Source organism: Alligator mississippiensis, chromosome 5 (assembly GCF_030867095.1).
Source record: "Alligator mississippiensis isolate rAllMis1 chromosome 5, rAllMis1, whole genome shotgun sequence".
Taxonomy (NCBI): Eukaryota; Metazoa; Chordata; order Crocodylia; family Alligatoridae; genus Alligator; species Alligator mississippiensis.
In genome coordinates this window covers 154,453,835-154,466,895 of record NC_081828.1, presented here as the reverse complement: position 1 = coordinate 154,466,895, position 13,061 = coordinate 154,453,835, and the positions used below count along the sequence as shown (strand labels likewise).

Below are 13,061 nucleotides of genomic sequence, written 5' to 3'. Positions count from 1 at the left end.
TAAATAGTCAGGCCAAAAAGTTAAATGAGGACTTTTCCTTTAAAAAATGGTTTGTCAGTTTTTGGAGAATAATGACAAGCTTTCCATTTTATATATGACCTAATAGTTATAATTAAACCCTAGTAGGACATTTCTCAAGGCTCAGAAGGGGACAGAAAGAGGAAGAGACAGAAGATGACAAATTATAAAAGACATCAGTGAGACCAATGATAAAGAAGAGAATAACACTGAGAATATATAATTAGCCAGGGGAAATTTGCAACAAGGAAAGTGAAGTCCTGATAACCTTTTCATTCCTGCAATCACCTGTTTTCTAGAAAGCTGCTTAAATTAGAAAAAGCCCCTAGGGCATAGTTTCTCCACATTGCACAAGTTTGATATACATTCACAAGCTGATCTGGGATCTTTTTCAACTTTATAAGCCAACCTGCAGAAAATTCAAGCCAACCCACAATCAGTTTGAATATGCAGGGAAGCAAACCTCTAAAGAGGAAGATATTGTGTAGTTTGGGCACAGTTGAATAGACACTAACCCTTAGTACCCTTGGTGTGTCTTGCATTATGCCTGATCTCTAATGTACAGTGGTGTTATTCTAAAATGTCAGCTTTCTATTATGAAAGCAAAGAGCAAGGCCATCAAGGAAGGAGTTATTTCTCTGGTGTTCTTTTAGGCTGTGCAGGAAGGAACATCTCTCATGGCATATCACAGAGTAACTTTACCTGAGCAGGGAAGAACCAGAAGAAGAGATTGCTGTTATGAATCTTGTTCACTGTGAGATAGCCAGAGTAACTCATCACATTTGCTCCTGGGAGAGGACCCACCAAACTTAACTGCCTTCCTAAAGAACGATACAGAATTCAAATAAGCATTAAGAAAGATATATACTATCCAGTTTCATAAGTCACTGGAACTTGCTGGTACTTTTCCTCACAAAAGAGGAGATCAAGGAGGGTAAGTTCAGAATGCTCCCTCCTACAGCAAACACCACCAGCAAGCTTCTTTGTTTGACGAAGCCCACTCTTTCTCCAGCCCTCTAGAATGGAAACAGAGGCGGCACCAGCCTCTTCCCAGTGTGGGGACTGAGGTGGGCTAGACAGAAAATTGTGGGGCTGAGCAAAGGCAGGACATGGGCCCCACAGGCTGCGAGCTGTGGGCCAGAGCAGGGTGCGTGGGGCAGATGGTGGTGGGCTAAGGCAGAGGCAGGGGGCTTGGACAGGGGCAGCTCTGGAAGGGGTGGCTACTGGGGGGTTAAGGTGAATTTTGGGGTGGTAATAGCCCCCCAGACCTCCCAGAACTGCTCCTGAACGGAAGTGTGGTGAAAACCAGAGATGGATCCAGAGGGGATGCTGTGACACAGCTGCACCCCCTTTTTGGACTGGACCATACCTTGGGAAGCTTTTAATCCCTCCCCTTCCTCTCTGTACTCATAATCATGTACTCTCCCTTCCCCCCCCCACCCCTCCCACATGACACAGCTGCTCTTCATGCTGTCCCAGGGCATGGGCAACTTTGGAGCTGCTCCTTCCCACTCCAACCAGGCAGCATAGCAGCTGGGCTCTGCTGGGATAGTGGCAGCAGCAATTCATGGTGGGGAGTTCCCTCTCCCTGCCCCTAGAGGGACCAGGCAGGGTAGGGGAACCCCCCACCCCAACACTTCTGCCCCAGCTGAGGCCAGACCCTATGTAGCTTGGCTGGAGTGGGTAGGAGAGACTCTGAAGCTTCATCTCCATCCCAAGGACAGCAGAGAAAGCAGCAGTTGTGAACAAGGGAAAGGGGAGAGGAGAGGACATGACTCTGAGGGAGAAGGGAGAGTAGAATAGGTTAGAATCTACTCTCCCTTCCCCCTCAGAGGACTTTAAAAACTCCCCAGAGTCTTCCACAATGTGGTCTGTCCACACCAGTGGAACAAATCCTGGATCCACCCCTGAAACTGTCTATGTTGACACAGAAGATACCATGGAAAATGAAAGCAAGCATCATGAGCTCTTTTGGTTCTTGATTCAGGGTGTGAGAAGTGAAAAGTGTTCTCCCTAAATTTAAGGCTCCTGGCTGGATTCTATAAGCTACAGGGTTTCACACTGAAGATTTGTGAAAAGCTTCAAGGACATTTCATATTCCTGACCATCTCTAGCCATAAGAAAATTGTAAAACCCATCTCTATCCATAAGAAAATTGTAAAACTTCTGCTCAAGTTCTCACCTCAGCTCTGAATTTACTGTAAGCCTACCAGATCATATGTAGAGCAATCACAGCTTTTAGGGAGAAGAAGGCTCATTCAATACTTAAAAAGCAGTAAAGAGAGATAGGAAAAGGATAAAAACATAGAAGTTTGTTTTCTAAAGTTGGCCTTCTCTCAAAATGTACCTCTTCTTGTAAGGTGAAGCAGTTTAGTAAAATTAAACATCTGTGCACTAATGTAAACAGGGTGAACAGTTTTTGAATTGCTAAAATGATAGAGGATAAAAGCTTTCCTGCTAAATGTATGCCATAAGTCTTATTCTTCCATCTTGCTACTTTACAGACCACTTTAATAACAGAGACTGTAGTAGAGCCTTAATTTTCTGAGAATTCATTACTTTCAAGAAAACTATTCTACAGTATTTTACTAGCATTTTATGTACCATCACAACTAATGATACTTACACTTGTCAGATGACCAATTCATTACACTTGTATTGTTGCCTTATTCTTTAATCTCTTTCTTTATAGCTTGACATTTCCATAACTGGTAGTGGACACTTAAGTCATCGGTACAAGTTAAGAATTGATACTAAAAACTTAGGAAAATGTCATATTTCTAGGCAGGTCGTTTATAAAGTTGTTCCTACCTTCCTCAGTTCTTCCACTTTCAATATAAGGAGTAAGGAAAAGTGGCTGCCCTGGGTCTCCTCTTGATGGTGTAGCATACTTGATCCTTTTAAACATTCCCCGGAAAGCGCTCCATTGTTTATGGGCACTGCCCAGTTCTACAGTCATGCTCAGGCTCAGCAAAGGCAGCAAAACTGTTGCCTTAGACATTCTGGTATTAAACCACGCTAGAAAAGGGAAAGATATCAAAAGTCTGAAACAAAAAGAAATCATCTGCCACAGTTACTTTGTTTTCTTAATCGTCTATCATGTCATTCAGTTTTGTTGCCATCTTAACATGTCATGAAGAATCTTCCAGGCAACAAATTCTCCTGGCACCCATTATCTAGTACTTCAGAATAAATCAGCTTGACTCTCCAAAGTTGTTCTTGCTTCCACAGCAATATTGTAGAGGCAAAAAAAATTCCTACTATTTAACAGCAGGAAGTGGACAGTCTACTCTATTGGTATTAATGAAGGAGAAATAGAAAGTTTCTTTAAACACATTTTTTAAACCCAAGATGAATAACAGTACATTAAACTTCAGGGAGGTCCAAAGCCAAACAGTTCAAATCCAGATCTTAAACACCTCACATGGTTCAGGGTCATATTCATATTAAATTTAAAAATTATTTTTTTATTCAAAAAACAAAATTTCTTAAACGTGTTTGCTATATATCAATATATACTCTCCCCTTCAAAGATAAATAAGCATATTTTTTTTTTAAATACAGGAAAGAGTATTTTCATACAGGAAAGAGTACTTAGACTGCAAGCTCTTTTGCACAAAGAGAATATTTTTTCTTAAGCTTATACAATGCCTAGAAAAGTCCACAAATAGGACCTCCAGATGAATTCAGAGCAATTTTATTTTTCACATTTTTTCTCCTAAGCAAAACATGCTAATTTGATAACACCAAAACACTTTGCAAATTCACACTGGTTTCACCAAATTGTTCACCTTAAACAGCAAACTTGTTTTGACATTTTCTAATGCTAAAAAATATTCTAAGTCTTAACAAAGTGTCTTGTTCCAACCTGTAATATTTTTGCAACTTTTCATAACTGCCAGGAAACCAATCTGGTTACTGAACAAAATTTAAAAAAAAATTGTAATAGACTCTGAGTGAACTTTATTTATTTTTTCTTGATAAAATAAAAAATTAAAAGTTTTTTAAATTAAATTTTATTTTGTATACAATACCTGGATACTCTAAAAAAAGAAAAAAAAAACCCCAAAATGATAGAAACAAAATGAAGAGCTGCTATAGTCATAAGATTGTTGGCACTAGAGGTGGTGCCCTTTTATAAAGTAACCCAGTGGACTGAGAACTCAGCTCAATTCCTTCCTCTGTCAAGCCAACCTTAAAGAACAATGCTCTAGGCATCAGGCTACTGGCTACTCAGGGAAGAAGGAACTCTTACTCCAGTCATAGTGTGACAGGGGCGTGCCTGGGGCAGGGTCTCAACTTTGGCCCACCCACCCCAGGGATAGGGCCACAGGGGGAAATGAAGATGCTTCCCAGCCATGACAGGTGACAAGCACAAAAAGTACCCAGGTAAGTGGCAGGGGTCTGGATAGTCCTGGGTTCAAGAGGATGGAGCATACACCCACAGGAGGCCTTAAATGCCTCTACACTGATGCACACAGTATGGGGAACAAGCAGGAGGAACTTGCCCTCCTGCTAGCTAACACAACCCCGGACATAGTGGGGCTCACTGAAACATGGTGGGAATCAACCCATGACTGGGCAGTAAACATCAAGGGCTACAGACTATACAGGCAGGACAGAACAGGGAGGAAAGGTGGGGGTGTGGCGCTATATGTCAAAGAGCAATACACATCCTCAACAAACAGCACAGGGTCAGAGGAGGGGCAGACTGAAGTGCTCTGGCTTAGAATACAAGGGGGTCGGGGGGAAAGGGACTTAACAGTAGGTATCTACTACAGATCACCCAACCAGGGGGAAGAGCTGGACCGGGAATTCTCAAGTCAGCTCGTAGTGGCAGTTAAGTCAAGGGGCACGGTCATCATGGGTGACTTAAACTACCCAGACATCTGCTGGGAGGAGCAGACAGCTAGGTCTGACCGCTCACGTAGGTTCCTAGCCAAGATACAGGACCTCCACCTAACCCAGGAGATGCACAGTCCCACCAGGGGGAATGCCTTGCTGGACCTGGTCCTAGCCACAGGCGACGACTTGGTGAGGGGGCTGCAGGTTCTTGACCACCTGGGCGATAGTGATCATTGCTTACTGGAATTCACCATCCAGCACAGGGTGTCAAAGGCCTGCAGCAAGGCAGCACCCCTGGACTTCAGGAGGGCTGATTTCAATGAATTAAGGAGAGTAGTTGGGGAGGCACTGAGGTCCCGGAGGGGAGGGGAGTTGGGAGTCCAAGATGAATGGTCCTTCCTTAAGGAGATGATCCTCCAAGGCCAAAGGGCAACAATCTCAATGCGAGTCAAAGGGGGAAAGAGTGCTCAGAAGCCCCATGGCTCACCAAAGGCATTCAGGATTGTCTGAAAGCTAAAAATGAGGTCTATACCCAATGGAAGAGAGGGACCATCACCAAGGAGGATTATACCTCCATTGCTCGAGACTGCAGGGGGGCTATTAGGAAGCCTAAGGTGGACACAGAACTGGGACTAGCGACCCGGATCAAAGATAACAAGAAGTCTTCTTTTAAATACAGAGGGAGTAAAAAGAAGGTACCGGGTAATGTGGGTCCCCTGCAGGACACACTTGGCAATCTGGTGGTTGCACCAGATGATAAAGCTGACCTCTTTAACAAATTCTTTGCCTCTATATTTCTGAGCAGGGACCGGGACATCCTCCCCCACAGGAATCCCAAATGAACTCAGGAGAGGCACAGCCAGGCCCTGGTCAGGGAACTTCTGGTGGGACTGGACGTCTTCAAATTGGCAGGTCCAGGTGATCTCCACCCAAGGGTGCTGAGGGAATTGGCAGATTACATTGCGGGACCCCTGGCACAGCTCTACGAGCACTCATGGTGCTCTGTCAAGGTGCCAGAGGATTGGAAAAGGGGCCAATGTGGTCCCCATTTTCAAAAAAAGGAGGAAGGGGGACCCAGGAAACTATAGGCCTGTTAGTCTTGCCTTGGTCCTAGGGAAGCTTTTTGAGAAAATTATCCAGGAGCATATCTGTGAGGGACCAGCAGGGGAGATTATGCTTAGGCGAAACCAACATGGGTTCATTAGAGGTAGGTCCTCTCAGACCAACCTGGTGGCCTTCTACAACCAGGTCACAAAATCCTTGGATGCAGGTGTCGTGGTGGACATAGTCTTTCTGGACTTTAGGAAGGCCTTCAACACTGTGTCTCACCCCATTCTCATCAAAAAATTAGGCAACCGTGGTGTCGATGCCTACACATTCAGATGGGTCGCAAATTGGCGGGAGGGCTGCACCCAGACAGTGGTAGTGGATGAGTAGTTTTCAACCTGGAGTGATGTGGGCAGTGGGGTTCCCCAGGGCTCGGTCCTTGGGCGCGCACTGTTCAATATGTTCATCAGTGTCTTGGACAAGGGGGTGAAAAGCACCAAACCATGTGGCACCCACAAGGACAGCCCAGCCTGAAGAAAGAGAACATTGGGAACCTGCAAGACGTGGGGCGGCCAGCACTACAGCACAGGTAAGAAACGAGAAGGTAAGAAATAAGGGGCCCCTTGGGACTCGGAGCGGGGGGGCAGCAAAGACACCTGTCGCAGGGCTCAAGTGCCTATATACTAATGCTAGGAGCACGGGAAACAAGCAGGATGAACTAGAGCTCCTGCTTCCACAAAACACCTATGACTTAGTAGGGCTAACGGAAACCTGGTGGGATTCGTCCCATGACTGGGCGGTACATATTGAGGGCTATAGATTGTTCAGAAAGGACAGGGTGGGGAAAAAAGGGGGAGGGGTTGCGCTCTATGTCAATGAGCAATATATATCAACCCTCATCAAGACGGAATCCAAGGATGAGGAAGTAGAAGGATTGTGGGTCAGGCTACATGGGGGGCAAGGAGAAAGGGATTTGGTGGTAGGGGTCTGCTACAGACCGCCACATCAAGGGGAAGAAATAGATGTGGGGCTCCTGGGGCAGCTCATGGAGACCATAAAAGCTAAAGAGGCGGTAGTCATGGGGGACCTAAACTACCCAGACATCTGCTGGGAGACACAGACGGCAAAGTCCCACCGCTCACGCAGGTTTCTAACCTGTGTACAGGACCTCCACCTGACACAGGAGGTACACGGTCCCACTAGGGGGAATGCCATACTGGATCTGGTATTGGCAATGGGGGATGACATGGTAGGGGACCTCCAGATCGGTAGCCATCTGGGGGACAGTGATCACCTAATAATAGAATTCACCATAAGACGTCGAGTGGGTAAGGTAACTAGTAGGGTGAAAGTACTAGACTTTAGAAAAGCTGATTTAAGTGAACTCAGGCGATTAGTCAAGGACGCACTGCAGAGTAGGAGTTTTGAAATGATGGGACCCCAAGAAGGGTGGCTGTGCCTTAAGGAAACAATCCTTCGGGCACAAAGCGAGACGATCCCCATGTGGGGTAAAAGAGGGAAAGGGGCCAGGAGGCTTCCCTGGCTGACTGCAGAAATCCAGGGCAGCCTAAGGGCCAAAAGGGGAGCACATAAAAAGTGGAAACAGGGAGAGATCACCAAAGGTGCTTGTAGGGAGACAGTTAGACGGGCCAAAGCTACCATGGAGCTGAGGATGGCATCCCAAGTAAAGGACAACAAGAAATTGTTTTTTAGATATATAGAGAGTAAAAGGAAAGCCCAGGGAGGAATAGGACCCCTACTAAATGGGCAGAAACAATTGGTGACAGACAGGGGGGACAAGGCTGAACTCCTCAACGAGTTCTTTGCCTCAGTGTTCCTAAGTGAGGGGCGCAACAAGTCTCTCACTGGGGTTGTAGAGAGGCAGCAGCAAGGCGCCAGACTTCCATGCATAGACCCTGAGATGGTGCAGAGTCACTTGGAAGAACTGGATGCCTTTAAGTTGGCAGGCCCGGATGAGCTCCATCCGAGGGTGCTGAAGGCACTGGCCAACATCATTGCAGAGTCACTGGCAGGAATATTTGAACACTCGTGGCGCACGGGCCAAGTCCTGGAGGACTGGAAGAGGGCCAATGTGGTCCCCATTTTCAAGAAGGGGAGGAAGGAGGGCCCGGGCAACTATAGGCCAGTCAGTCTCACCTCCATCCTTGGCAAAGTCTTTGAAAAAATTATCAAGGCTCACATATGCGAGAGCCTGGCAGGACAAATTATGCTGAGGGGAAACCAGCACGGGTTCATGGCAGGCAGATCGTGCCTGACCAATCTAGTCTCTTTTTATGACCAGGTTACGAAACACCTGGACACAGGAGGAGGGGTGGATGTCGTATACTTAGACTTCAGGAAGGCCTTCGATACGGTATCCCACCCCATACTGGTGAACAAGTTAAGAGGCTGTGACTTGGATGACTACACAGTCCGGTGGGTGGCGAATTGGCTAGAGGGTCGCACCCAGAGAGTTGTGTTGGATGGGTCAGTTTCGACCTGGAAGGGTGTGAGCAGTGGGGTCCCGCAGGGCTTGGTCCTTGGACCGATACTCTTTAATGTCTTCATTAGCAACTTGGACGAGGGAGTCAAATGTACTCTGTCCAAGTTTGCAGATGACACAAAGCTATGGGGAGAAGTGGACATGCTGGAGGGAAGGGAACAGCTGCAAGCAGACCTGGACAGGTTAGACAAGTGGGCAGAAAACAACAGGATGCAGTTCAACAAGGAGAAATGCAAAGTGTTGCACCTAGGGAGGAAAAATGTCCAGCACACCTACAGCCTAGGGAATGACCTGCTGGGTGGCACAGAAGTGGAAAGGGATCTTGGAGTCCTAGTGGACTCCAAGATGAACATGAGTCGGCAGTGTGACGAAGCCATCAGAAAAGCCAATGGCACTTTATCGTGCATCAGCAGATGCATGACGAATAGGTCCAAGGAGGTGATACTTCCCCTCTATCGGGTGCTGGTCAGACCGCAGTTGGAGTACTGCGTGCAATTCTGGGCGCTGCAATTCAAGAGGGATGCGGATAACCTGGAGAGGGTCCAGAGAAGGGCCACTCATATGGTTAAGGGCCTGCAAACCAAGCCCTACGAGGAGAGACTAGAGAAACTGGACCTTTTCAGCCTCCGCAAGAGAAGGTTGAGAGGCGACCTTGTGGCCGCCTATAAGTTCATCACGGGGGCAAAGAAGGGAATTGGTGAGGTTTTATTCACCAAGGCGCCCCCGGGGGTTACAAGAAATAATGGCCGCAAGCTAGCAGAGAGCAGATTTAGATTGGGCATTAGGAAGAACTTCTTCACACTTCGAGTGGCCAAGGTCTGGAATGGGTTCCCAAGGCAGGTAGTGCTCTCCCCTACCCAGGGGGTCTTCAAGAGGAGGTTAGATAAGCATCTAGCTGGGGTCATCTAGACCCAGCACTCTTTCCTGCCTATGCAGGGGGTCGGACTCGATGATCTATTGAGGTCCCTTCTGGCCCTAACATCTATGAATCTATGAATCTATAAGTTTGTGGATGACACTAAGATGTGGGGAGAAGTGGGCACGTTAGAAGGGAGGGAGAGGCTACAACTAGATCTGGACAGGTTACAAGGGAGGGCTGATAAGAATAGGATGGGTTTCAATATTGACAAGTGCGGGGTACTGCACCTGGGGAGGAAGAACCAGCAGCATACCTACAGGCTGGGGAACTCCCTTCTCATCAGCACAGAGGCAAAAAACGACCTTGGAGTCATTATTGATTCCAAGATAAACATGGGCCGCCAATGTGAGGACGTGGTCAGTAGGGCCAATCGCACCTTGTCTTCCATCCACAGATGCATCACAAGCAGGTCCAAGTAGGTGATCATCCCCCTCTATGCGACATTGGTCAGGCCACAGTTGGAGTACTGCATCCAGTTCTGGGTACCACATTTCAGGAGGGATGTGGACAGCATCAAGAGGGTCCAAAGGAGGGCCACATGCATGATCAGGGGGCAGCAGCGCAGACCGTATGAGGAGAGGCTATGGGACCTGAACCTGTTCAGCCTCCATAAGAGAAGGCTGAGAGGGGATCTGGTGGCCATCTATAAACTTATCATGGAGGACCAGCGGGGAACGGGAGAGACCCTGTTCCCCTGAGCACTACCAGGAGTAACTAGAAATAATGGCCACAAGTTGACTGAGAGTAGGTTCAGGCTGGACATCAGGAGGCACTACTTCACAGTTAGGGTGGCTAGGATCTGGAACCAACTTCCAAGGGAAGTGGTGCTTGCTCCTACGCTGTGGGTCTCCAAAAGGAGGCTAGATAATCACCTTGCCGGGGTCATTTGACCCCAGCATTCTTTCCTGCCCATGGCAACGGGTCAGACTTGATGATCTGCTCAGGTCCCTTCTGACCCTACCTACTATGAAACTATGAAACCTGTCTAAGTAGGGCAGTCTCGCTTGCCATGACTTTGCTTTTACCAAAACTGGTGTGTGTGTATACACACACACACATACACACACACAGGAGTCTGACCATTTTAATGCCCCAATGCCAGGGAGCACTATACATGACTCTGACCTTCCCTTTTCATGTCCCATGCCTCGCAGATGGCATCCTTAAGCTGTTCTTTACTCCAGCTCATGGCTGGGACAAACTCAGCCCCTTGCTAGGCCTTATGCATTTGTCCTTTCATTCCACCTCATCAGGCCTCATTCATACTGCTCCCCTCTCACTGGGTACTCTTCCACTTGGCCCTCTCTCACCGGGCCTCTTACATGCTGCCTCTCACTGGGCCACACCCAACCTGCCCTGCTCCTTTGTGAGACTGCTCCTTTTAATCAGGGCAGGGATTTTTAATCTTTATGAAGCAGGGTACCCCCTCTGGTGGGTACCCCTTCCAGTGGGTACGAAGTCCAAATGCGGAGTGGGTGGGGTGTGCTGATAAACAGCCAGATGAGAAACCGGTGGCGTGGGGAGCTCACATGCAGCCACCACCATCTATACACTTCATGTCACTGCTGGGCACTGTTTTCCTGTACCCAAATATCCCCACTTCTCCACACTGCCAGCTTTGTGTCCAACCGATTGTCAGCACGCCCCTCAACCCCCCACCCTGGGTGCATGCTGGTGATGTGAGGAGCTCACATGTGGCAGCCACCCCCATCTATACACTCAGCACCACTGCCATGTGCTGGGGGCAGGGAGGGTGCTGACAGACAGCTGCACGCAAAGCCGGGAGTGCAGAGAAGTGGGGATACTTCAGCACAGGAAAGCAGCACATGGTGCCCAGTGGCGGCACAGAGTGATAGATGGCAGCAGCAGCCCTGCCCCGCCACACCGCCGCTTCCCAGGTACCCCCGCTTCTCTGCACCACTGGCTTCACATCTGGCCAGTTGGCAGCAAATCCCGCCCCCCCCGCCCCCTGCAGGTGGCCAGATGTGAAGCTGGCAGCGTGGAGAAGCAGGGGTACTTGGGCGTGGGAAAGCACCACACAGCACGCAAAGTGATGGATGGTGGTGGCGTCCCTACCTCCCACACCTAGCCCCTGCGCCACTGCTTCCCAAGTGCCCCCACTTCTCCATGCCACCTCCACATACCCCCTGGGGCCTTCCTAAGTATCCCCAGGGATACACATACCCCTGGTTGACAACTCCTGGCATAGGCCATCAGGCTTACCTAATCACAGTCCTTGGGTGTTCAGGCCTCCTCACAACCCTCATCTGAATGGTGACCAGCCAATTCACCTCACCCTGGGTGGAGCTCTGACCCAAGCCCTTCTCTGAGTAACTCATCACTCTCACCCCTCATTAGGGCCAACTTCTTGCCTAAAGTTCTTCACTTCTGACCCAACACTCGGCCTCACCACATCTGCTGCTCACCCTGCAGCCTCCTCCATAGCCTACAGCAGCCCACTAAGTGGTGAGCTCTCCAGTGGTGTTCCACCATAAACAGCTGAACCAGAAATTATTATTCACTCTATCATGGCCAAGTAAACCCCACCCCTGAGGCAGAGATGTGAACCAACAAGAGTCTCAAAGTACTGATACCCATGTAGTACCAGCACTTCAAGCATCTGTGTCTTGGTTTTATTGAAACACGTGCATGTAAAAGCTTCAATATTTACCAAAGCAATTAGGGCTTCAGCCACACTGACTAAACCCATATTAGAAACAGCAGTTTAAAACAGAGAAGCTGCTTCACTTTACATATGTTTCTCTGTAAATATGAACAACTAATCAACATTAATATCACCTGTGTTCAGTAGCTAAACTACTCTGTATTGAAGTTGGAGCATTTCCTTTTCTCATAGTGAGTCTACATTGATTTCCTTTCATTGTAGATCTATGGTGAAAGAAACCATACCATCACACAGTCCAGTGCTAGGAATAGAATGACTTTAGCATGTTCCTTTCACCTGTCTTTCCCGTTTGTCTTGCAGAAAATCTTTGCCAGAAAGAATTATTGCACTGTAGTGCATTTCTAAAAACTGAGCCAAACTTCTAGTCTCCTAGGCTAGGGACAGAAGTTACACGTAAACCAGTAAAAGTAATCAGAAACTGGTTTAAATCTGTAACAGAACAGAAGTTCAGTGTATGTAAACCAATTTCAAAATGGCCAAAACTGGTTTAAGATAAACCTAGTTGAATGTAGTTTGACCCAAACTTAACTGATCTGGGTCAAACTGAGTCATGAAACTTCTGCCCCAGATCCCTTCATGGTTTAAGTTAAATCAATCTCCCAGCATCCCAGCATGCTTGTCAGCTCTGGGCTGGGCTGGGTTGAGTTATCTGCTCCAGAGAGCAGGGCTGGCCTCGCTTCTCTCCTCCCTAACCAGAGCTCTGGCTGACTGAGTAGGAGGTAGAGACTATAGGCACAGCAGCATCTGCCTGGATTTCCCCTGTTTCAACTCCTCCCTGCTGATCAAGCAGGGATTCCCCCCCCCATCCCTTCCTTCCCTCTCCCACAGCATGGACCCCAGTGGCACAGACCCCAGTTGGCATCTGGTCATGGTCACACCATCCGCATGCTAGCTAATGCTGAGAGGTGTCTATGTGTGTGTGTCTACAATTTTACTGGAATAAAGGCAGACAGAACAGTGTCTGCTATGGGCTTTTTGGAGTTGATCAACAGGTCAGCTGGTAATGTCCCTCCATTCTTCCTAAAAAATGTTTTGCAAAAGGT

General features: G+C 47.9%; 1 protein-coding gene across 1 annotated transcript in view; it reads right to left on the bottom strand.

Moving 5' to 3' along the window:
* Positions 1–3,032, bottom strand: part of CPVL (carboxypeptidase vitellogenic like) — a 114,361-nt gene extending 111,329 nt beyond the window's left edge. The window contains 2 exon segments of the mRNA XM_059729359.1: positions 721–839; positions 2,830–3,032. Of these exon segments, the coding sequence (XP_059585342.1) occupies positions 721–839; positions 2,830–3,019 (309 nt within the window). The 5' untranslated portion in view covers positions 3,020–3,032.
* Positions 3,033–13,061: the final 10,029 nt, after the last annotated feature.